Source organism: Ipomoea nil, unplaced genomic scaffold (assembly GCF_001879475.1).
Source record: "Ipomoea nil cultivar Tokyo-kokei standard unplaced genomic scaffold, Asagao_1.1 scaffold2403, whole genome shotgun sequence".
Classification (NCBI taxonomy): domain Eukaryota; kingdom Viridiplantae; phylum Streptophyta; class Magnoliopsida; order Solanales; family Convolvulaceae; genus Ipomoea; species Ipomoea nil.
In genome coordinates, this window is record NW_017618831.1 from 1,294,630 (window position 1) to 1,319,440 (window position 24,811).

Below are 24,811 nucleotides of genomic sequence, written 5' to 3' on the forward strand. Positions count from 1 at the left end.
AGTTGCATTCTCTCATGATGATCAATATCACTGCCCGGAGCATTGTTTAGCTAAGATATTTATTCATTTTCCGTTTCATAGAAAGACTCCTTTCAGTGTTAGCTATCCAATCTATTTACGAGAGGATGAGGATCGTTACACCGAGGCCAATGTCTTGAGATTATTTCAATCTCAATGCTATCAGTCAAATGGTATCGCTATTGATCTCAATTTCCCCTGGTATTGTCAAAGCTTTGCGGGATTTGCTGTATATTTCCGCTCTTCAGGATATGATACATGGAGACCACTCTTCTCCAGGGACATTGATGGTGTTGAGTATTTCACAGTCATAGCCAAATTGTCACACAAAGATGAGAGAAATGAATTTCTCGAAAGAGAATGTGTGATTGCCAGTTCAACTAATGGATATGATAACAACGGAGGACACATCTGCTTTGTCTACATACCATTTAGTAGTTTGTGGCCTGCAGAATCTTTTGATTTTTCAAGATTTGAGGTGAACTTTATGAATTTGGAAGCCACTGCTGATTGGGGTTGTAGTTTGATATATAAAAGGTAAACATATTGATTTCGGTTCCCCTCCATTTACCATCTTTCTTGAACTTTTTAATACTTCATACTACATAATATGACACTTTAGTAATAGTTAACTTTCCAATTTGTTTTAGTTTTCTCTTTTATTTAGGTCAATGAATTCATATCAAGCATGCTTATTTTAATTATTTATTTAAAATTTAAAATCTTCAACAGATTGGAGTTACGAATTGTTATATACCAAAAAACAAAAAAAAAAACAAAAAAACATATTGAGCCTGAAAATTTTCATTTATTCCTTAAAATTCTGATTTTCTTTTAAGTTTTTAATGCCACATATACTCTTTTATGTTCATTAGTTTTTATGCAGTTTTCTTTAATTTCTTTCAGTTTTATATTTTATTTAGGCTAAGGAATTATATATGTGTCAAGAAATGTACAAACTTTTGTTGTTCTTTTAATTACTAAAAATAAAAAGATGTTTATACATTGTACTTGTGCTTTTCTACAGGGAGGCCGGTTCTAGTGAAAGAGATCCAGGTACTCGTATACTTTACCCAAACTTTATACTATCATACATATTATTTTAAATTATATCACATATATTTTTAGAGTTAATTTTATTTTTTATCCTACATTTATATGTGTCAGTTCACTTTGAGTTCTTTTTTTCAAAACATTCACTTTGACTTATATGCCAATAAACCCGTTTAAGTGACATTAAATACAAAGTCATTTTGGTCTATTAAGTGTTAAGTCCGGCCTTTTGCTTTTTTTGGTCATAAATTTATATGCGTCATTTTATTTTTAGTCTTTTTTTTTTTTTTCTTTCAAAACATCACTATTGGTCCTAACATTATTGTGTCATAACCATTTTGGTAATCAGTCAATAAATATGTTTAAATGACATTAAAAATAAAGTTATTAACCACTCAAAATGTTAACTTCACATTAAAAATGAAGTTATTAACCACTCAAAATGTTAACTTCACATTAAAAATGAAGTTATTAACCACTCAAAATCCTCATTATTTGTTCTTGGTAATAAAACTACAAGTCTTGTGAACTTTTATGAACTTATATGCACTAGACTTAAGGTTTGTTATGAAGTAGACTTGTGGTTTTTCAATTGCACTTAGACTTATATATTGATAACAATTTTATTGCCAAAAAGAAAAAGAAAAGAAAAAAGAAAAAAAAAAGAAAAAGAAGAAGATGATTTTGAGTTGTTAATAACATGATTTTTAATGTCATACAAACACATTTGTTGAGAGATGATCAAAAAACGATCATGCCGCAATAATGCTATGACCAATGAACGAAAATGTTTTTAAATTTAAATTTAAAAAAAAAAAAACTACAAGTGAGATGACACATATAAATCTAAGACCAGAAAAAGAAAAGGACTCAACACTTAAATTTGAATAGACCAAAATTTCCTTGTATTTAAACGATTTTGGTGAGAGATGACCAAAAAATGTTATGTCACAATAATACTAGGACCAACAGAATATTTTGAAAAAAAAAATTAAAAACTAAAAGTAAGTTGATACGTATAAATCTATAGACTAGAACAAAATTAAAAATGGAATCAACTCTATATTTTTATATTCCTAAATATTTTGTATGAACACCTATCCATACAGCAAAACAAAAAATATCTGACAAACTCGACTTTGAGAATACTAATTAATAACAAGTTTAACTATATCTAACATTGTCAATTGTTTTTTTTTTCCTTTCTACTTTTGATTTCTTGAATTTTAATTTAACTTTCTTATAACAAGAAAGTAAGTAAATCGTGATTCTCAAAGAACAATAATAGAGTATAGATTTATGATTTTCAGCCGGTATTTTCAATACTTAATAAAGTCATATCATTTTTCTTCTAGTTTTTTTTTTTTTTTTTTTTTTTTTTTTTTTTTGAATGCTACTAGCTCTATTACATTGTAGTATCTGTTCATTTTTCTTCTAGTTAACTACTACTTTTCAATTCAAAAAGTAATATCCAAAAGAAAAAAAAAATAATGGAAACATGTTAAACATTTTACTAAATAATTAGCATAGCCTTTAAAAGTTATATTTAATCTTGATGATGTAGAAGAGGTAGAGGAAGATGGCGGATCACAACATACAGAAGATAGTGGTGGAGATGATGCAATGGTGGCGAAAAACAATAATACAGGTACTTTATTCCATACTATGTTATTAGGAATATATACTCTTTAATATTTTATACAACCACATATCCCATACAACAAAATATAAGTATAAATAATAATTATAACATAATAGCATTTTTTTAAAAATAAAAAGACTAAATGATGTAAATAATAATTATTACATAATAGCATTTAAAAAATAAATAAAAAGACTAAATGATATATTGCTATTACACTATTCTATTATATACATACATTTGTACTATAAAAATATACATGGGAGTGCGTGGGGTGTTTTTTTATTTTTATTTTTAAAGTAATTTTAATTTATTTAAAGTTTTAAAAATATATTTTAAATTTTAATATTTGAAAAAAAAAATTCTATGTGGCACTCGGTAATCGAGTAGCAAAAGGTTTTACCAACAAGTTGGACAAAATTGATAATTTCGTTATAGACAAATGATCATTTCGATAATTAATTCTATAATCATTTACATACACACAAATAAAATAAGATAGACGCATATAGATGACGATGAGTTTCCAATTATATGGCAGAGAAAAGTGTTATAGATGTAACATTGTTAGGCAAATGATTTGGCCTCTCATGATGATGCTAGTTTATTGAGTTCAAATTTTCACAATGAAGTTTATTTCTTTTGATCTTGGGTGAACTCTTTGTTCGTTGTGGCTACAATAATTGATTTCTTTTAAAAGTATTGATTGTTTTTTTTTTTAATGTCATACTATTTTGGGAAGGAGTGAGTAATTATCAATTTGTACACATGCAGACACAATTGACAATTCTATATTTTTATGTTAATAAATATTAGTTTATAAAATATAATTATATAATTATACACGGAGTAATTAATTACGCATGAATGATTAATGGCAGAACATATTGATGATGAAGAGGCTTCAATGGCAAAGAATAGTGATATACATGCAGCATTGCCTGAAGATCAACCTGCTTTCACTCACCCTAATCCAATTATTGGGGAAGAAATACAAAGTGTTCAATATCAAATGGTTTCCATGCCAGAGTGCTCTGACGCTAAGGTTTTTGAACTAATTTTCTCTTCATCATTTTTCTTGTAGTTCATTTCTCTTACAGATAGACAATGGTGCTTTAACTAATAAATAAGGTGTACGTATAAAGTTAATTAAGGTATTTAATTTTCCATAAATTTCAACACTTGATGTTGAAATTGATTTTGTTAAGGTTGCCCGACTTCTTTATACAAATTCTGGTGCTGGCATCTTGGCACTCAGCTCAGATGGTATTCAAAAATTATGGAAATTGTCTTACAATGAACAAAATCCAAGCAGAAAGGTAGTGAATATATTAAGAGTTTTTTGTTTTGTTTTTTTTTTTTTGTTTTTTTTTGTTTTTTTTTTTGTTTTTTTGTTTTTGTTTTTGTTTTTGCTATGCCATTTATGTTAATGTCTTGCATTTGTTTGACAAATGAGTATCTAAAGTCTCTGGTGCCTAAAGGCCACTGCCAATCCACAGAATTGGCAACCAAACAGTGGTCCTCCTATGATTAATGATGTGTCAGGTGTCAACCTAGAGGAAGTAGTTCCTTGCATAGCCCTTTCGAACGACGACTCTTATGTTGTGTCAGCTGTTGGTGGGAAGGTTTCATTGTTTAACATCATGACAAGTGAGGTATGACTAGCGAACAAGTTTAACTCTTAATTACCACATTTGGCTTTATAAATGACCATGTGCGCGATTTCTATAATGTATATGTGATGTAGGTATTGAAAACAATCACGTCCTTGCCATCTGCATCAACTTTCTTAGCTTTTCATCCTCATGACAACAACATTATTGCAATTGGTACGGAGAAATCATCTATATGTATATATGATTGGGAAAATGAGGTAAGTCCTCTATGAGTCTATGACATATCATATCTTATTATATTACATTATATGTATGATAACTTAACAATGTATTGATTTAATTAATTTTATATATAGGAATTGATCGAACTTGGAAAGCATCGGAAACCTATCACTGGTTTAGCATTCTCTATCAAACATAAAATGTTGGTTTCAGCAGATGCTGATGCCCAGGTAAGCATATATAGGTCAATTATTAGAGAAGGAATGATAAACAACTATGGCATGATTCCTTTAATTAACAGTACATTATAGTGGAACATACCATGACTAATCATGTAGGGACATAGCAACAAGTTTTTTTTATTGTAAATTTATGTATTCTGTAGAAACTTCAAGAAGGTTCCAAACTGACCAAAGATTTGTGCTTTCTACATACTCTGTGCATACCAAAATTTATTTTAACAAAATATTAATTGGTTTCAGCAGCTGATGCCCAGGTAAGCATATATATATATATATGTCAATTCGAAAAGGAATAATAAACGGCACAACTATGGCATCATCCCTTCAATCCCTCAATTAACAGTACAGTACAATATGGAACATACCATGATTATCTAATCATGTAGGACATATATAGCAATAATTTTTTTTATTGTAAATTTATGTATTTTGTAGAAACTTCAAGAAGGTTCCAAACTGACCAAAGATTTGTGCATGCCAAAATTTATTTTTAACAAAATATTAACTGGAAACCAAGGTTAGTAGATTATTACAACCTTCTTTTTTTTTTTTTTCAGCTTTGTACGTGGAACACTAATTTGTGGAAAAAGATAGGATCAATTAGCATCCAGTTGCCTGGTAGTGAAGTGCCTTCAGGAGGTGAGACACAAGTGATGTTCCATGCTGACCAACTCCACTTACTAGTTACACATGAAACGCAATTGGCAATATATGATGCATTTAAGATGGAACTCATACACCAGGTAAAACTAACATGTTTTCTCAAATCTTGAAATATGCTCATGAAGACTATATAGGGTTTAAATTTGGAGTATGCATGCTTGTTACAGTGGATTCCATGTGTTTCCCTTTCTACGCGGATCTCTTCTGCTACATACTCCTGCAACAGCCAACTAATTTATGCATCCTTCATTGATGGAAACATTGGAGTGCTTGATGCCAATAAGCTAATACTGAAATGCCGTATTGTTCCATCTGCTTATTTACCTCATCAGCTTGTATTGAATGGGTAAGAACACCTTCTAAGTCGAATATTTTGTGTCACAACTTTTGTTTAAGATTAGAATACTATTCTTTTCCTTAATGAAATGTTAACTTGTGGATTAACTTGTGTATGTTATATATTATTATTGTAGAAGCGAGGATGTGTATCCACTTGTGATTGCAGCGCATCCACATGAAGCCAACCAATTTGCAGTTGGATTGACAGACGGATCTATTGAAGTCATAGAACTATTAGAACCTCAGGGGAATTGGCAAGTATCTCCGCCGGTAGATGATGGGATGCTAAATGGTAGATCGGTATGGCAGGTTCTTCGTCGATCATTTTTTGCCATGGTTTATCTGTGTGGGTGTTATTCAAATGATTCAAACTCGTGACCAGAATCAATGTGGATGCATTTATGCAGTGCTTTTAAGCAATATAATGTTGCTCAGCTCAGTGGTTTTAATTTAATTTACAAGAGTATTTGAACGCGTGGTTTGCAGTGAGTCGTACTGGAAGTGGAATGTTTGTATTTGATCTTTAATGTTTGAATTTGTATTTATTTCACTCCCCAAACCAAACTTATGGACTGTCCAATTTCATTCTTAATGTTATACTTTGATTTTCATCGAGTCCCTCCATCTTTATTCCATCCAATGCAAATTACTTAGGCAATTTCAATGTATGCTAATTTTTCACATTGATGAGTAGAATATGGAAGCAGGATTAAAGCAGAACAGTATTGAAGCACTCGGTGCTAGCTCTGAGTCCTTCACAGCAACTGCAGAAAGCCTGCAAACAGATGAACAGAGAAGAAAAAACAAGTTTGATCAAATAAAACACAAAAGCAATTGCAAGACTTCAATAGTTCAAAAGAACATGTGCAAATGCATTCTATGTGCACTGAACTCTATTTTCCAAAATTTATTCATGCACTCACTCAAAAATATATTCCCAAATTAAGTAGTTGGGGTATGAGTGTGAGTAATTAGGTAGTGGACGGTGATATGACTCATTAGTCCCTTCTTTCTACTCAATTGTTGCTTTTTAGGTAGTGGACCTTTTGTTTTCTTCAATGCACCACTTGTCTTCAACTTTAAATTGGCGCCCACCCATGTTTCCCAATTCTATTAAATTTAATTAAGAGTATGAATATAAAAATATAAATTTGAAATAGACTTTTTGTTTATCTTTATTGGACGTTTGGGATTATCCCAATTAATATGATTAAATCTAGAAAGGTAATGTGTGATTTTAGAAATGTATGATTATCTAAAGAAACGCATTGATTACTGTACTCAACTCCGGTAGTTTAGCTTGTTCATATACATACTTTTCTAAATCTTTTTTCTAATTAGTTCCCTACTGTATGTTTCTGAGTAATACAAATTCCAACCATATCAAAAAAAGAAAAAATGCAATAACATTCTCATAATTATTACAATACATTTGAATACACTTATTAGTACATTCGTTAATAATTAATAGTGTACACATGCAAATGGAATATCATATATCTAGATACACGCCCGCATGGGTAGCTCAACTGGTCATAGAGGTGAAACTTTGGAATGATGACCAGGGATCGAGTCTCACCAGCGGTAGTGTGGGAGCAACCTCTCAAAGTGAGGGCTTTGAGGGGGGCTAAGTGAGGGGGGCTTCTTGTGCGCAGTGAGCACCGATTTACATCCTCCCAAATGCTCTGTCGGGCCGGGGTGTGGGGGGCCCAACCCTTAGGGTTGGGGTTCAGCCTTTTTGTTGGAATGATATATCTAGATACACTGTTAATTATATGTGGATTTACTATATATTAAGTGTTTAAAAAAAATATATTTGTATTTGCACTTATAATTCTTAAAATATTTAGAGTACGGAAATATTTATTTTTATGACTTATTAAAAGTTAATTTTACAATCCATTTATATTTGTGTTATAATTTATGAATTAAAAATGTAATTTTAATTTATCACATATAAATAATAAACAAAAATTGTTCCTAAATAATTTGAACGTTGCAAATTGAATTCTGATTTATTTTCAACACTCTCGGAGTAATAATTAAGTAGTCGTCCATGGATCGAGTCTCACCAGCGGCAGTGTGGGAGCAACCTCTCAAAGTGAGAGGGCTCCTTGTGCACAGTGAGCATCGGTCTAACCTCTGTGATTAATGTTCAGTTGAGTCATCATAATTTACATCCTCCCAAATACTCTGTCGGGTCAGAGTGTGGAGGGCTTTTAGGGTTAGGGTTCAGCCTTTTTGGAAGAATGATTAAGACCCAACCGTAGTGCTTTTGCTTTCTTCTTTTATTTATTTTTTTGAAAACCCACCAGTTGTCTTCAACTTTTGAGGTGGAATGGCTCCCACCCATGTGATCCAATTCCAAGAATTCTTGGGAGTTGACTGCTGAGACGACTTAAGCAATTCAAGTAACGCCTACCTGTTTGTATTCTTAACTACCTTATTAGTTTGTTGTTCATATGCTTTTGATTCTCTACTCTAATTATACTTCCCTCGGATCTATGTTTCTGAGGAACCCAATTTCCGGCCATATCAAATAAATTTATGGCTTGATGGCTTCTACCTCTTCTACTCCTTTTCAATCTGTCCGCAAAAAAGAGTATGATGTTTTCTTGAGTTTTAGAGGTGAAGATACTCGAAAGACTTTTGTGGATCACCTTTACAAAGAGCTACAACAGAAAGGAATTCGCACTTTCAAAGACGATGAGGGATTGGAGAAAGGACAGCGTATTGAGAAGTTGCTACAAATTATTAAAGAATCACAATTTGCAGTTGTTGTGTTCTCCAAAGACTATGCATCAGCGAAATGGTGTTTGGAAGAAATTGCAGCAATTATGGAATGCCAACAACAGTACGGCGAGGAAATTGTGATACCCATTTTCTATGATGTGGAGCCTTCAGTTGTGCGCAATCAAACTGAAAGTTTTGCCGAATCATTTAAGAGACATGAAGAAGAGAATACAGAGAAGGCGAAGGTGGAAAGATGGAAGGAAGCGTTGAAAAAAGCTGGAGAAATCTCAGGGTATCATCTGCAGAATGACTTCAATGGGTACATATGCTTTCGATCAACTTCTTCTTCCTCTGTTCCTTCATTTTTTTACACGTGACGTTTGCTTTAGTTTTTTACTACTGGTATTAAAGTTTTATTTATTTATTTAATGCGAGTAGTGTTACTATCTAGTTTTTAAGAAAGAACAAGTAGTAAAAAAATTATTTTCTCCATTCCTATTACAATTTACAGACTTTAATAAGTTCATATCATTATCAAAATGTGCAATTATACACATTAATTCACGATTTTAGTGTATCCCACCGCGTTAGCCGGTTACTCTTTCGGTAATCGTGAAGTGATGTGTTTAATTAAGTTTTATAAAAGTTTATGAATCTAATTGAAGTGCTGGAACCTATTTGTCCATTTTCCTATAATAATATAATGTTCTAAGTTCTATCATAATAATAATTTAATTATAAATATATTTGAATAGGAAAATGCTATGTGTACTCCTACACACAAAAAAACCCTTCACGTAGTCACTTGTATTGGGACCATGTAAAGAGGAACTTATTAAATCCCGCCACATCAAGGAGTAAGATTATGGAGTACATATAGTACAACTGAATATTACTAGATGATTACGTTAGTTTACTATTGTTAAAAGTGTTATGAATTCAATCTCTCATGCAATGTTGCAAAACACGCTAGGCGCCCCCTAAGCGGCAAGGGGGCGCCTAGCGCCTAGGGTGCCGATTTTTTTTAATTTTTTTTAAATTTTTTTTAATTAAAAATAAAATTAAAAATTAAAATTTTATTAAAATTTAGTAATAAAACATAAAGTTTCCATAGTTATTTCTTAGAAACTACTTACGAGAGTGGTTGTAAAATTGTTCAAAAGATTGTTTAAAACATCTAAATACATTAAAAACTAAAATTAAGAGCTATAGAAGCATTTTTTTGAGAAATTAGTGGACCAAACCACCTTCGGCTGTTTGCGGTGGATAGATCTCAAAAAAATACGCGATTTGAAAAAAAAATTGTCCAAATCGGACAACCGAGTCAAAAGTTATGCCTTTCGAAACTTTTTCGACAATTTCAAAAAAAAAAAAAAAAAAAAACCGTCGAACCGGCCGGCCGCGGAGGAGGCCGCCGAGGCCATTCCTCGCGGCCTCCTCCTAGCGCCTAGCGCCTAGGCGCTATTTTTGCAACACTGCTCTCATGAGAGGCACAAAATAGTCTTTTAAAACTTGGTTAGTAGTCATGTATAGTATGATGACACTTTTATTACTAATTTACTACTCCAAATGTGTGGTTAGAGCATTGATTTTTTTGGTTGAAAAAGATTGAGAAAGTATAAAACATATATTACTTTGTAAAAAATTATGAGTTTTTTTTTTTTTTTTTTTTTTTTTTTTTTTTTTTTTTTTCTTTTTTTAGGTTAGTAGCCAAGTTTATAATTAAAAACAAATCTGCACACATGTATACTAACAGATTGCATTTGAGAGTATCATGTGAGAGAGATTAAATTAACAATATAATTTCTAAACAATTGGGGATCAATAGTGTTCAGATTTAAAGATACGGACCAAATTTTATAAAAAGTAATAATTGAGAAATTAAAAATGCATTTTAGCCCATTCATTGAGAATTGAAGAACACCTACAACTTCTTTGATGAAGTATGGAAATTTTACATTGATGTCTCATGGCTTTGGTGAATATAGAGGGATCTGTCCCATAATCTGAGTAGCATTGCTTGAATTCTATTAAGGCTAGCTGAGTATTCAATTGCATGTTTCAATTATTTAATTTGTGTTCAATATTGTCAGGTTCGAAGGAAAATGTGTCGAAAAAGTTACTCACGACATATTTAATCGAGTGAATCTCTGCACTCAAGCCTCCTCAACAGTCCTTCAAGACAATTTCGTGGGATTGGAAACTAGGGTTGGCTATGTGGGTAACTTGTTGACACTAGAACCTGATGATGTTCAATTCATTGGGATTTGGGGTATGGGAGGTATTGGCAAGACAACAATTGCAAGGGCGGTCTTTAAGAAATTTTCAAGTCAATTTGATGGAGCTTGTTTTCTTGCCGATATTAGACAACATAAAATCATTGAATTGCAAAAGACCCTTTTGGAAACAATACAAAATGTGACGATGGTAAGCGATGAGTTTGATGGAATGGAGAAGATACAGAGATGGCTTGGAAGGAAAAAGGTTTTGATTGTTCTTGATGACGTAGACCATGTGGAACAATTACAGAATTTAGCCGGATCTTGTAATTGGTTTGGTAGGGGTAGTAGAGTGATTATAACTACAAGAGATGCGGGGGTATTGCGTTCCCATGGAGTTGATGAGAAGCATATATATGAAGTAGAAACATTGGGAAATGAGGAAGCTATTCAACTGTTCAGTTTGTTTGCATTTAAAAAGGAAGTTGCACCTGGTGTCAAAGAAATCTCGGGATTAATAGTGCATTATGCTATGGGTCTTCCATTAGCTCTCAAAGTTTTGGGCTCTTATCTTTGTGGACTAGAGGCTGATGAGTGGAAAAGCACTTTAGAGAAACTCAAGGACACCCCAAATGATGATATTCATGGGAAGCTTAAGATAAGTTTTGATAGACTAGATCCCAAAAACCAAAAAATCTTTTTACATATTGCATGTTTTTTCAGATACAAGGAGGAAGAATATGTAAAAGATGTGCTTAAAAGTTGTGATTTGCATCCGGTCATTGGTATGCGTGTGCTCATTGAAAGATCTCTCATATCAGTCGTGAAAGGAAGAATTGAGATGCACGATCTAATCCAAGATATGGGTTGGCATATTGCAAGAGAGGAGAAACCTAGGAGCAGGGTATGGGAGTTTGAGGATGATGCTGTATTATACAGAAAAATGGTAAGACATATATATGTATATTTCGATAGTAATTTGATGGATCCATGCTATCAAAGTTAATTAGTACTCGTAGTTAATTTTTCCTAACTTCCTAGCTAGCCAACTTAGCTTGAAGGTTTTTTTTATTTATTTTTATTTTTTTATTCTTTCAGGAGCTTACAGTTACTAAACACATAGAATGTATTTCACTCCCCTATAATACATATGGATTGTGGGTGCACAATTATGAGAATATTAGCAGTGCCTTTGAAGCTTTGAAGATACTCATAGTTAAACGGTCGTGGGAGGATACTAATTTTGATGGTGATGTCAAGGATAATTATGAGCTTCCTAGCAGCTTGAGGTGGCTTCATTTCCCACATTATCCTTTCCCTTCATTGCCCACAAGTTTTCATCTCTCTACCATGGATACGACTCCATTGGAGCTTGTTAGGCTTTGTCTGCGGGATAGTTCTCTTCAAAATTGTCGGATAACTAAGGTACGTATATGATTCTAACCTGCTCACTCACTACTGTGTTAAATTATTTTTCTACATTATATTATTTAATTAAATAGCTTAAATTAATTATTATTTGATCTCCATCTACTCTTGCACGCATGCATGCAGGAATTAAATAAACTTACCTATTTGGATCTTAGCTCTTCCGATTCTTTGCTAGAGACTCCAAATTTTGATATGATGCCGAATTTGGAAAAGTTATACCTTTCAAGTTGTAAGAAATTAATAGAGATTCATCCCTCTGTTGGACGTCTTGAGAAGCTTATTTTATTGAATTTAAGTTATTGCGGTAACCTAAATAAGCTTCCTAGCTTTATTCAACTTTCATCTCTTCAATTTCTCAAACTTGAGAATTGTTATTCATTAGAAAATTTTCCAGAAATCCAGAAAAGTATTCCACTTGTAGTGGAGCTTAAGTTAGAATTCATGCACATTACAGAACTCCCCTCATCCATCCGGCAACTATGTGGGCTCACCGAGTTACGCTTGATTCGGTGTGATGATCTTGTATCTCTTTCTGATGACTTATGTGAGTTGAAAAGCCTTAAAATTCTTGAGCTTGAAGATTGTCCCAAACTAAAGTCATTGCCAGAAAACCTGGGCAACTTGTCAAAATTGGAAGAGCTTCATATATTAAAAACTGCCATTTTTCAACTCCCATCTTCAATAACGCAGTTGAGCTCATTGAAAAGGCTACAGCTCTGGAAGTTTAAGACCATCGACAAAGGACTCCCTTCAGATCTTGGACAATGCTTGATCTCATTGGAATATTTGAATCTTCAAGGAAGCAATTTTAGTTATTTACCTGAAAGTTTCAGTCAACTTCCTCACCTTCAGTACCTTGACATCAGATATTGTGAAAAACTTAAAGAGTTGCCAGAACTCCCAAATGCTATAAGCGAACTATATGTGGATTTCCATTTTGCCTTTGGAAACGAGTCAATCAACGTAGATATGTTAGCAATCAAGAACCCCATGTTATATTCAGTCGTAATCTCCTCTTGCTGGGCTTATCGTAATTTGTTCAAAGGTGAAACCATTTTAGCTAAGAAGAGCATTCAATTTCCATTTCACAGAAAGACTCCTTTTAGTGTTAGCTACTCAACCGATTCATCATATTATCGGATTAAGGAGGAGTATTACACTCTTTTGAGGTCATTCAAATACCGACGATACGGGTCAAATAGGATCTCCTTCAATCTCAATCATCGTTGGTATAGTACACAATTTGTGGGAATTGCTGTATTTTTTGTCTCTTCTAAAGCTGATAAATGGGGACCACACTCGTACCAAGGCTTTGATGGCAGTAATCGTCATCATTGTGTGATTAAAGCCAAACTATCATCACATAATGATATTAAAAATGAAGATCTCCAAACAAAATGTGTGATAGCCGGATCAACTTACTACAATCATGACGGAATAGACAATTGCTTTGTGTACCTACCATTTAGTAGTTTGTGGCCTGAATCTAAACCTATGATGGGAGCAAATGATTATTCAAGATTCGAGGTGGAACTTGTGGATTTGAAAGCTTCAGCAGATTGGGGCATTAATTTATTGTATAAATGGTATATATATATTACAATTTTTCCTTCTTCTTCCCCATATTATTTACCTTGCTTTTTATCTTTTTAATGCTCTGTTTTACCAAAAAAAAAAAAAAAAAAAAAAAAAAAAACCTTTATAATGCGCTGTAGTAGGTATACTTTATTACTCCGTACTAGAAAACTTTTTTTTTTTTTTTTTTTTTTTTTACAGATTGTTTTAGTTTTCTGTTTTATTTAGGCTAGGACTGAATCCATAACAAGCATAATTATATAATTTTTACATTTAAATTGGCTGAATTAAAAAATGTGCTTTCAGCCCAATAGGAGCAACGGAGCATATGGCTAATTACCATAGGAGTGATTCAGGTACTCATACATTACCCCTTTTATACTATTATATATTATTTAATTTGGGTTATACTCCGTCTATATTAAGAATATTCATACTCTTTAACATTTTATATCAACACCTATGAAGTATTTAACAAATTAAAAGAAAAAAAAGTCCTTACAATGAACGTAACAATTATGCACTAATATTTTAGAAATTATTTTACTTAGGCAATACATAAAAGAATAAATGCTACCCCTCAACCCAGGGAGCGTTATGCTGTATAGTTGTAGATTCATAATTTCTATACCCTAGATTCATAATTTAAATACAGTAGATTCATAATTTCTAAACTGGACGATTTTGAAGAGAGAAACATTGTTAACAACAAGTGAAAAACAATTTTTTTAAAAAAATTAGAACGTACGACGCTGTTGTGGAAGGTGAGCGCGTTTCCAAAGCATAATTTGCCTCAACCCTATTTTAATTTGTTTCATTTGATACATACACATGTTATTTAATGGTCAAATAACTCTATTTTGGACAACCCCAACCAAGAGCAACCTAAGTTATTTTGTCTCTTTGTGGTCCTTTACCAGTTAGTGTCATAATAATGCGGGATTTACCTAGTGCACTATTACGTAATGATTGTGGGTATTCCTCGTTACCAAAAAAAAAAAAAAAAAAACTCTATTTGTTTTTTTCATATTTTTAGTAATTTCTTTTTTAATGTACAAATTTACATTTTTGTATTATTTGACATAAATTTTAATATAGTTTATAAGTATATGTTTTGTTACTGACAAATTAAATTGTAAATATAATAACTTGAGGAGGGAAGGAGTATTACACTATATCACTATGCTATTTTGTACATACATTTACATACACAGAAGCGCATAGATACATATGTACATATATGCATGTCTCTGATCTGTGTGTAAATTTTGTTTTGTACTCCATGAGTAAACTATTATATATATATATATATATATATATATATATATATATATATATATATATATATATCAAGTACTCTATCTTAACCTCGTTGATACCAGGACAACTCACAACTAATGATATTGGATGCTTGACCTTGTTGGAGTCAGAGATAGAGTACTTGAATCACGGTAGCAACAATTTTGTCAGTTTACCTGCATGTTATAGCCAACTTCTTAGTCTTCAATACCTTGACATCAGTGGTCGTGGAGAACTTGAAGAGCTACCAGAACTCCCAACTACTATAAGAGAACTATATGCAAATTCTAATTTGGCTTCTGAAAGCAACTTAGTGAAGCTAGCAACCAAGTACCCAAAATTATATTCTGTCTCATTCTCTCCTGGAGATAAAGAGGTTTCTGCTGTGGAGTTAGCTAGGAAGTTTGCTCATCATGAGCCTTTTCAAATCATGAGAGACTCTTCTTTCATTGTTACCTATCCTAGTGATGCATATTCAACCGATAGTGATGTCACGAAACGGTTCAAATATTCATCTCTTCGTTCAAATAAGATCTCCATTAGTCTTAAATCCTCCTGGCATAATCAAAGCTTCGTGGGATTTGTTGTGCGCTTTATTCTCAATTCATCTGATGATAGTATATGGAAATCATGCCCAGACGGTCGTCCTTTTAGATACAGTGAGGTCATAGCCCAGCTGGTACACAAAGATAATGAACAACTTCTCCAAACAAATTGTGTGATTGGCAGACTATGCGATGAAGATGTTGATGTATTCATGGATACACAAATCATATGCTTTGCCTACATACCATTTCTTAGTCTGTTTAACAATAAATTGAGAGCTATACCCAGTGATTATTTGGTATTTGAGGTGGCATTTGGGGATCCTGCATCGAATGTTTCAACAGATTGGAGTTGTGGTTTGTTATATCAAAATGATGAATCATTAAGTGAAGCATTATGGAGCAAAACTATAGCTACTTCCCATGATAATGGTGATTCATCAGGTACGTACTCATCATATTTCACCCTGGATGCATGCATGGTATGTAATTATACACACACACACACACTTATATATACAACCATGCATACACACATTCATGCATGCATATATAAATATTCCTTTGAACTAAAGTATATATTTTATATATTTTCATGTTAATAAAAAAGGTTAAAATGATAAATATTAGTTAATAAAATAACGCGCTCTAAATATACACATGAATCGCAGAAGAAAGTAATGAAGAAGCTCCATTGTTCGAAGAGACCCCTGTGTCCACGCCTGAGCCAGGTAAAAATATTGTTCTAATATAAATTCCCAATTACTTTATTACCCCTTCATATATTCATATTATTCAATATTCATATTATTCAATATTCATACTACATTAACATTTTGGGATAAAGTACAAATAAGTCACTGAACTATTTAGAAAACAGCAATTAAGCCATCGAATTCAAATAACCCTCAAATAAACCATTGAACTTGGAAAAAAAGAGCAAATAAGCCATTGAACTTAGAAAAAAAAAAAAGAGCAATTAACATTTTTAACAGGTTAACTCAGGTTTTTGTTGACTGGATTGTCAAATGTTTATTTTATTTACGTTTCTTTTATTCCACTTACATACTAATATATTTTAACATAATTATAATAAAAATAGTTTTATCTTGTAGAGATTTGATTAATTGAATTATTTATTATTATTATTATTTTTTCATTGAATCTTCTGTTTAAAAAATAATAATAATAAATAAATTAGATGTAGACAATTAAGACAAAACTATTTTGATTATAATTACTATGTAGGTGGATTATAATTAAAAACGTAAATAAAATAAACATTTGGCAATTCAGTCAGCAAAAACCTGAAGTTAACTTTTAAAAACGTTAATTGATCTTTTTCTCCCTAGTTCAATTGCTTATTTGATGGTTATTTGAGTTCGGTGGCTTAATTGCTATTTTTCAAATAGTTCATTGACTTATTTGTACTTTATCTCTAACATTTTATATTAATATATACTTTTTCCATAAAGAAAAAGATAAAAATGTTCTTATTATAAATTACAATTACACGAAAACATTTTTTTTAAACATCCTTTAATACTACACAAAATCCTGTAAATTACAATTACATGAAAACATTTTTTTAAAAAATCCTTTAATACTTACATAAAATCCGTTTTCTATATATATAATGTTGACCCATGAGTATTGGATTTCTTTGCTCAATAAGGTTCCACTACTAGTTGATTATATACATATTCACAATTATGTATTTTTATATTTAATAATAATTAGTAATTTTTTTTTTAATTTGAAATACTCATGATTCTTTACAATGTAGTATATGTTCTATACTTTCTTAAACATCTTTAGCACAAAGAATCTAAGCCCCTACCATTGGGGTTCGAACCAATGACCATCCATTTGGATGGATAACCGAGATGTCATCACACTACACGGTAGTTGACAATTAGTAAACCATTTAACATCAGAGGAAGAAAGTGAATTTCTATGAAGTTAATGCCATTGTAAATATATGATATAATAAATAAAACGTACAATTTTCAGAAAAACGTGAATTTCTAAAAAGTTAAAATAAATATAACTTGTATCATATTAAGCAATAATTTGTTAGAGATTAAAAATAAATAAAATGTTTACTTTAAGGGTAGAAATGTCAATGCTAGGTTTTCCGTAACAACATGTGCACGACCAATATAATCAGAGGAGTCACCATGCTAAGGGGTTGAAGCTGACCGATGAGATTAAGTGATCAGGCACGAGACGAAGAAGCTAGAGACTGCTCTATGGACAACCAAACCTCCCGTGATGTACCTCGTCCAACAACGAGGTGCATGACTTCTTCGGAGAGTGATGAAATCAGCATTGACATCAATGCTTTGTCGTGGCAATACCACACGACATGGGCCGGGTTTGGTTGTGGTTCGCTGTCGGTGACAACCGGCAAGAAGGTCGGCAGACATGGGTTAGTCTCATTAATAAACCTCATGAGCCAGTGCCCCCCAAAACAAGAAATTTTGTGGGTAAGCTTAATATTAATAAAGTGATGAGCAATAGAAAGCGAATTGACAGTCATAGAACTGGAGGAAGTAATGGTAGCATCAGAAATGGTCTGTTCAGAGGAGTTAATAGATATGGTGTGGGGGGGGGGGGGGGGGGGGAGGGGGTGGACCTAAGGCTTCTATTTTATAGGCTTGGCTTAGAGAAATAATCACCTTGTAGCAATTAGGCCACAAAGGTGTTTCTATCATAATTATTCGTTGTTGAGTAATGGCTAAGTTCTGCAAATTTGCAAGGAATTTGAAGAATAATTATGGATTTAAATCACTGATAATGACAAAACGGTTCAAAGAAATGTAAAAATTGAACACTTCTTGGGATACACACCCTAAAACTAGCCTAGGAATATTTCTAAGCGAATTGATAGTCATAGAGCCAGAAATTCGATTGAGGGGGGCGAAGGAGTACAGACAGATTTAAAAAAAAAATTCTAGTAAAGGCAAAACATTAAAACAAAAGAGATAATTTTTAAAAAAAAATACCTAAGAAATATAGTTGTAAATATTGTTGGATATGTGCGAAAAATAAAACACATTGAAATTTTATAAAAAATATTCATAACAAAATATGAAACATAATTAATTTGATACAATAATTTGAATAGAAAACACATTATAAATTTCACATCTCATTATTAATATAAAACAAAGCTATATATATATATATATATATATATATATATATATATATATATATATATATATATATATATATATATATATATATATATATATATATATATATATATATATATATATATATATTAAAAAATCTATTAAAAACGTGATTGTGTTGAAGTCATATTAAATATTTAAAAAGGTATTAAAAACGTGACAATGTTGAAGCCATAAGGGGAATGAGTCAAAAAACTATAAAACTATATTGATATCAAGGATTCAAACCCTTGACATTTAATTGCTAAACATATGCTTTATCGATTAATCTAACTCATTTCTTATTAACATTTAACAGTTTTTTTATACTAATACTAAAACATGTACTATATATACATATATGCATACAAAAATTATATATGGGTGGGATGGAGTGGGGTGAGGGGGAAGCTATCCCCTGCCACTTTGGCTCCGTCCCTCACTACACACTTTTTTTTTTTTTTTTTTTAACACTAAATGCATATACACAAAGGTTTAGCATTACATCAATCATCAATGTTACGTTATTAAAGACAAACAGTCACTTAATCGCACCCATGAGCACTAGTGGGGGGCGTGTGAAGGGTCCGTTTATCCCCTTGAATTATTTATTTATTTTTGAAAAAATAATACTTTTTCCCTTGAGTTATATACTTATAATACTTTTTCTTTCTAAATTATTCAAGTGGCTATTTTTTGCCCTGAAATGTTAAATGAACATATTTACCTTTAAAATAAATATTTCATTTATTTTTCTTCTCCAACAAATTATGATCCACGATTTGGTTCAAATCGAACAGACACTATAACAACCAAACTGAAGTATTCTAATTACAATTTAGAATCGAAATCCGATATTTAGAGTTTATTAAAATCGCGAACCAAAACGGTCAGTTCATGTTCCGAACTGAACAAAATACATTTATTGTTGAATTTAGATTTTTTTAAAAAAAAAAATCAAAATAAAGACGGTTCAAAATCCGAACCGGATCTGGAACCGCCGGTTCACGGGTCATGATATGTTTTTTTTTATTCATAATTTTAATAAACTGAAATCCAAACCGGATCTGAATCGTAATCGCAAACTTTCAATTTGATTGCTATTGTGTCGTAATCGCAAACTTTCAAACTTTCAATAAATAAAATGTTACTCTAAGGGTAGAAATATCAATTTAATATATAATGGGAAAATCGCCATTTTTAGAATATTTGAGGGGACTAATATGCTTACATTAATAATTCAGAAGGAAAGTATGCTATAAACATATAATTCATGAGGAAAAAGTGTCATTTTCACTTTATTTTTTTTTTAGTATGAGCTAGTTTTTTTTTTTTTTTTTTTAATATATATATGTGGTGCTTTATTAGAAATATGTCGAAATAATATCAGGTGGGAGAAGATCCCAGTACATAGCAACCGATTGCTGAGTATGAGCTAGTTAAAAAAATAAATTGTAAATATATAATACTTTGTTTTCGTTTCTGCTGTGAAGTGTTGTTAAGCAAAATTCCTTCATTACACAACAAGTCATATTGTATGTGCTGAATTTATTAGTTCCCTTCTAATTAGTTCCCTGCATGTTTTAGGGGAACCCAAATTCTATCCATATGGCTTGATGGCTTCTACCTCTTCTGTTACTGCTTCACAATCAATCCATGAATGGGCTTACGATGTTTTCTTGAATTTTAGAGGTTCAGATATTGACAAGATTTTTGTAGATTATCTTTACACTTATTTAGACTTGAAAGGAATTCACACCTTCAAGGATTACGATCAAATGGAGGAAGGAGACTGTATCTCTCTGGCTCGACTAAAAGCTATTAAAGATTCAAGATTTTTTATCAGTGTCTTCTCCAAAGGCTATGCATCGTCAAAATGCTGTTTGGAAGAACTTGCAACAATGATGGAATGCCAAGAAAAGTTCAAAGAACAAATTGTGGTGCCAATTTTTTACGACGTGGAGCCTTCAGATGTCCGGAAACAGAAAGGAAGTTTTGGAGATTCGTTCAAGGAATTGGTTGAATTTGTGAAGGATGAGGAGGAGGAGAAGGTAAGAAGATGGAAGGAAGTGTTGAAAAAAGCAGGCTATCTCAAAGGGCATCATTTGCAGAGAGACTATAAGAGGTTTGCTTTCAACTTCCTCTTCTCATATGATTCATCTTTATGCAATTATACATACTTTTTTTTTTTTTTTTGGTGTGCGCTTAGTTTTTTATTTTATTTTTAATTTATATGCACACAGTGTAATGATTTAACACTATAATTAATGATTTAACACTATAATATTTAAAAGGAAAAAAAAAAAGTTGGGGTGTGGGGGTGGGGGGGGAGATGGGAACAATCTCATTCAAGTTGCTTTTCACTTAATTAGTTAACATAATGTTACAATTAAGTGAATTGACGTCCATAGATATTCATTAAGGAAACAAGTGTAACTTTTTTTGATGAACTGTGGAAATTTTATATTGATCGATCCATGTCATATATTGCTATATGAAGTTGGAGTACTAAAATTTTAAAATTATTGATGTTCAATCTTTTCAGACTTGATATAAAATGTGTACAAGGAGTTGCTGCCGACATATTTGCTCGATTGAATCAATCAAATCAGACATGGTCAGCCTTTGAAAACAACTTAGACGGGTTGAAATCTAGAGTTAACGACATTGGTAACTGGTTGAGATCGGCTGATGATGATGCTGCTAGGTTTATTGGTATTTGGGGTATGGGAGGTATCGGTAAGACAACAACTGCAATGGCGGTCTTTAATAAATTTTCACTCCAATTTGATAGAGCTTATTTTCTTCCCAATATTAGCCGACATAAAATCATTGAATTGCAAAAGTCCCTTCTAGAAGCAATACTAGAGGTGAAGATAGGAATAAGTGATGAGTTTGCTAGAATGGAGATGATAAGGAGACGGCTTAGACGGAAAAAGGTTTTGATTGTTCTTGATGACGTAAACAAGGTGGAACAATTAGAGAAATTAGCTGGACGTCGAGATTGGTTTGGTATGGGTAGTAGAGTGATTATAACCACAAGAGATGCTGGAGTATTGAGTTCTCATGAAGTTGATGAAGAGTATATATACCAAGTAGATATATTGGAAGAGCAGGAAGCTATTCAATTGTTTAGTTGGTATGCCTTTAAAAAGAAAATTTCTACAACTGAAATCGAAGAACTGTGTGGATCAATTGTGTATCATTGTAAGGGTCTTCCACTCGCCCTTAAATTGTTGGGGTCTTATCTTTGTGGACAAGAGGCTATTTACTGGAAAAGCATATTGGAGAAATTCAATGACGCTGACACCCTTCACACCCCAATAGATAATATTCATCGAGTGCTTAGGACAAGTTTTGATAAACTAGATTGTAAACTTCAAAAATTTTTTTTACATATTGCATGTTTTTTCAGACACATGACGGTAAAATATGTAATAGATGTGCTTGAAAGTTGTGATTTGCATCCAGCCTTTAGTAGTATGCTTGTGCTCATTCAAAGATCTCTGATATCAATTGTGGAAAGAAGAAGAATTGGGATGCACGATCTAATCCGAGATGTGGGTTGGCATATTGCAAGAGAGGAGAAACCTAGGAGCATGGTATGGGAGTTGGAGGATGTTGTATTATTATTATACGGAAAAATGGTAAGGCATATATTTCATAGTAAGATGTACCAAAATTAGTTAATTAAAATAATGATATCATTGTGTGGTTTCTTAATTAATTATTTCCTAGATTATATTACTCTGTGGTCTAATTATATTCCTTCCTAGCTAACAAATAAGCTAACTTAGCTTGAAGCTTTCTTTTTGATATTGCATTAGAAAGATTGAAGTGTGTACTATTTTATTTCTTCAATTCTTTCAGGACCCTGAACACATAGAATGTATGGCATTCCCCTATACATACAGATGTGACCTGGACAATGATAAGAATATTTGGGGTGCCTTTAAATCTTTGAAGATACTCATAGGTAAACGGTCATCGTCCATTGAAGAAGATAATAATTTTGACCATGTCATGGATGATTATCTTCCAAGTAGCTTGAGGTGGCTTCATTTCCCAGATTATCCTTTCCCTTCATTACCGAAAAGCTTTCATTCCTCTGGCATGGATAATAATCCCTCTCAGCTTGCTGGAGTTTATCTGCACTCTAGTTCTCTTGAAAATTGTAGGATAACTAAGGTATGGTAGATGATTCTAACCCGACTCACTACTTTGTGTTCATCAATTCTTTTTCTTAATCAAATAGCTTTATACTTATTTTATTCTCCATCTTCTCTGGCAGGAATTTAATGAACTTACCTATTTGAATCTTAGCTCTTCTTGCTCTTTGCTGGAAACTCCAAATTTTGATATGCTACCGAATTTGGAAAAATTATACCTTTCAGGTTGTGAGAAATTAAAAGAGATTCACCCATCTATTGGACATCTTGAGAAGCTTTTGATATTGGATTTAAGCAATTGCCGTGAGCTAGAGAAGCTTCCCTGCTTTGTTCGTGTTTTATCTCTTAAGCTTCTCAGACTTGAATATTGTGGAGCATTGCAAAATTTTCCAGAAATCCAGACAACTATGCAAGATATAGTGGAGCTGAATTTACAATCCATTTGGATTAAAGAACTCCCCTCATCGATCCAAAAATTACGTGGACTCACCAAGTTACGCTTGAGTAATTGTGGAAATCTTGTCCATCTTTCTAATGCCTTGTGTGAGTTGAAACGCCTTAAATTTCTTGGGCTTACATGTTGTGACCGACTAGAGTCATTGCCAGAAAACCTGGGCAACTTGTCAAAGTTGAAAGAGCTTCATGTAATTCACACTGCCATTTTTCAACTCCCATCTTCAATAACGCAGTTGAGCTCACTTGAATGCTTGTGTTGGGGAGGCAACCGGAAGTTCAAGAAAGAGAGAACTCTCAAATTTGTGCTTATTAGCAGTGAATCAGGTTTGCGCTCACTAAAAAGGCTACAGCTCTCTGATTTTAAAATCCCCAACGAAGGACTCCCTTCAGATCTTGGATGCTTGATCTCGTTAGTATACTTGAATCTACGGGGGAGCGACTTTGTTGATTTACCCGAAAGCTTCAGCCAACTCCCTCACCTTCAGTATCTTGACATCAGAGATTGTGGAAAACTTAAAGAGCTCCCAAAACTCCCACAAAGTACAAGACAACTGTATGCAGATTTTCATTTTGCCTCTAGAAAAAGCATAAAGGAGTTAGCACAGTGCCCAAAATTACATTCAGTTGCATTCTCTCATGATGATCAATATCACTGGCCGGAGCATTGTTTAGCTAAGATATTTATTCATTTTCCGTTTCATAGAAAGACTCCTTTCAGTGTTAGCTATCCAATCTATGTACGAGAGGATGAGGATCGTTACACCGAGGCCAATGTCTTGAGATTATTTCAATATCAATGCTATCAGTCAAATGGTATCTCTATTGATCTCAATTTCCTCTGGTATTGTCAAAACTTTGCGGGATTTGCTGTATATTTCCTCTCTTCCGGATATAATATATGGGGACCACACTTCTACAAGGATGGTGTTGAGCATTGCAGAGTCATAGCCAAATTGTCACACAAAGATCAGAGAAATAAATTTCTCAAAAGAGAATGTGTGATTGCCAATTCAACTTATGGATATGATAACAATGGAGGACACATATGCTTTGTCTACATACCATTTAGTAGTTTGTGGCCTGCAGAATCTAATACTGATATAAATAGTGTAAGCTCAAATGATTTTTCAAAATTTGAAGTGAACTTTATGATTTTGGAAGCCACTGCTGATTGGGGTTGTAGTTTGATATATAAAAGGTAAACATAATAATTTCGGTTGCCCTCCATTTATCATCTTTCTTGAACTTTTTAATACTCTGTACTACATATGTTACTTCAGTAGTAGTTATAAGTTTCCAATTTATTTTACTTCTCTTTTATTTAGGTCAATGAATTCATATCAAGCATGCTTATTTAAATTATTTGTTTAAGATTTAAAATCTTCAACAGATTGGAGTTACGAATTGTTA

General features: G+C 32.5%; 1 protein-coding gene across 1 annotated transcript in view; it reads left to right on the plus strand.

Moving 5' to 3' along the window:
• Positions 1–24,811, plus strand: part of LOC109152249 — a 131,546-nt gene that overhangs the window by 13,140 nt on the left and 93,595 nt on the right. The window contains exons 8-11 of the mRNA XM_019299836.1: positions 8,700–8,847; positions 10,622–11,693; positions 11,846–11,977; positions 22,764–22,964. Coding sequence (XP_019155381.1) covers positions 8,700–8,847; positions 10,622–11,693; positions 11,846–11,977; positions 22,764–22,964 — 1,553 coding nt within the window. The remainder of the gene's footprint in view (positions 1–8,699; positions 8,848–10,621; positions 11,694–11,845; positions 11,978–22,763; positions 22,965–24,811) is intronic.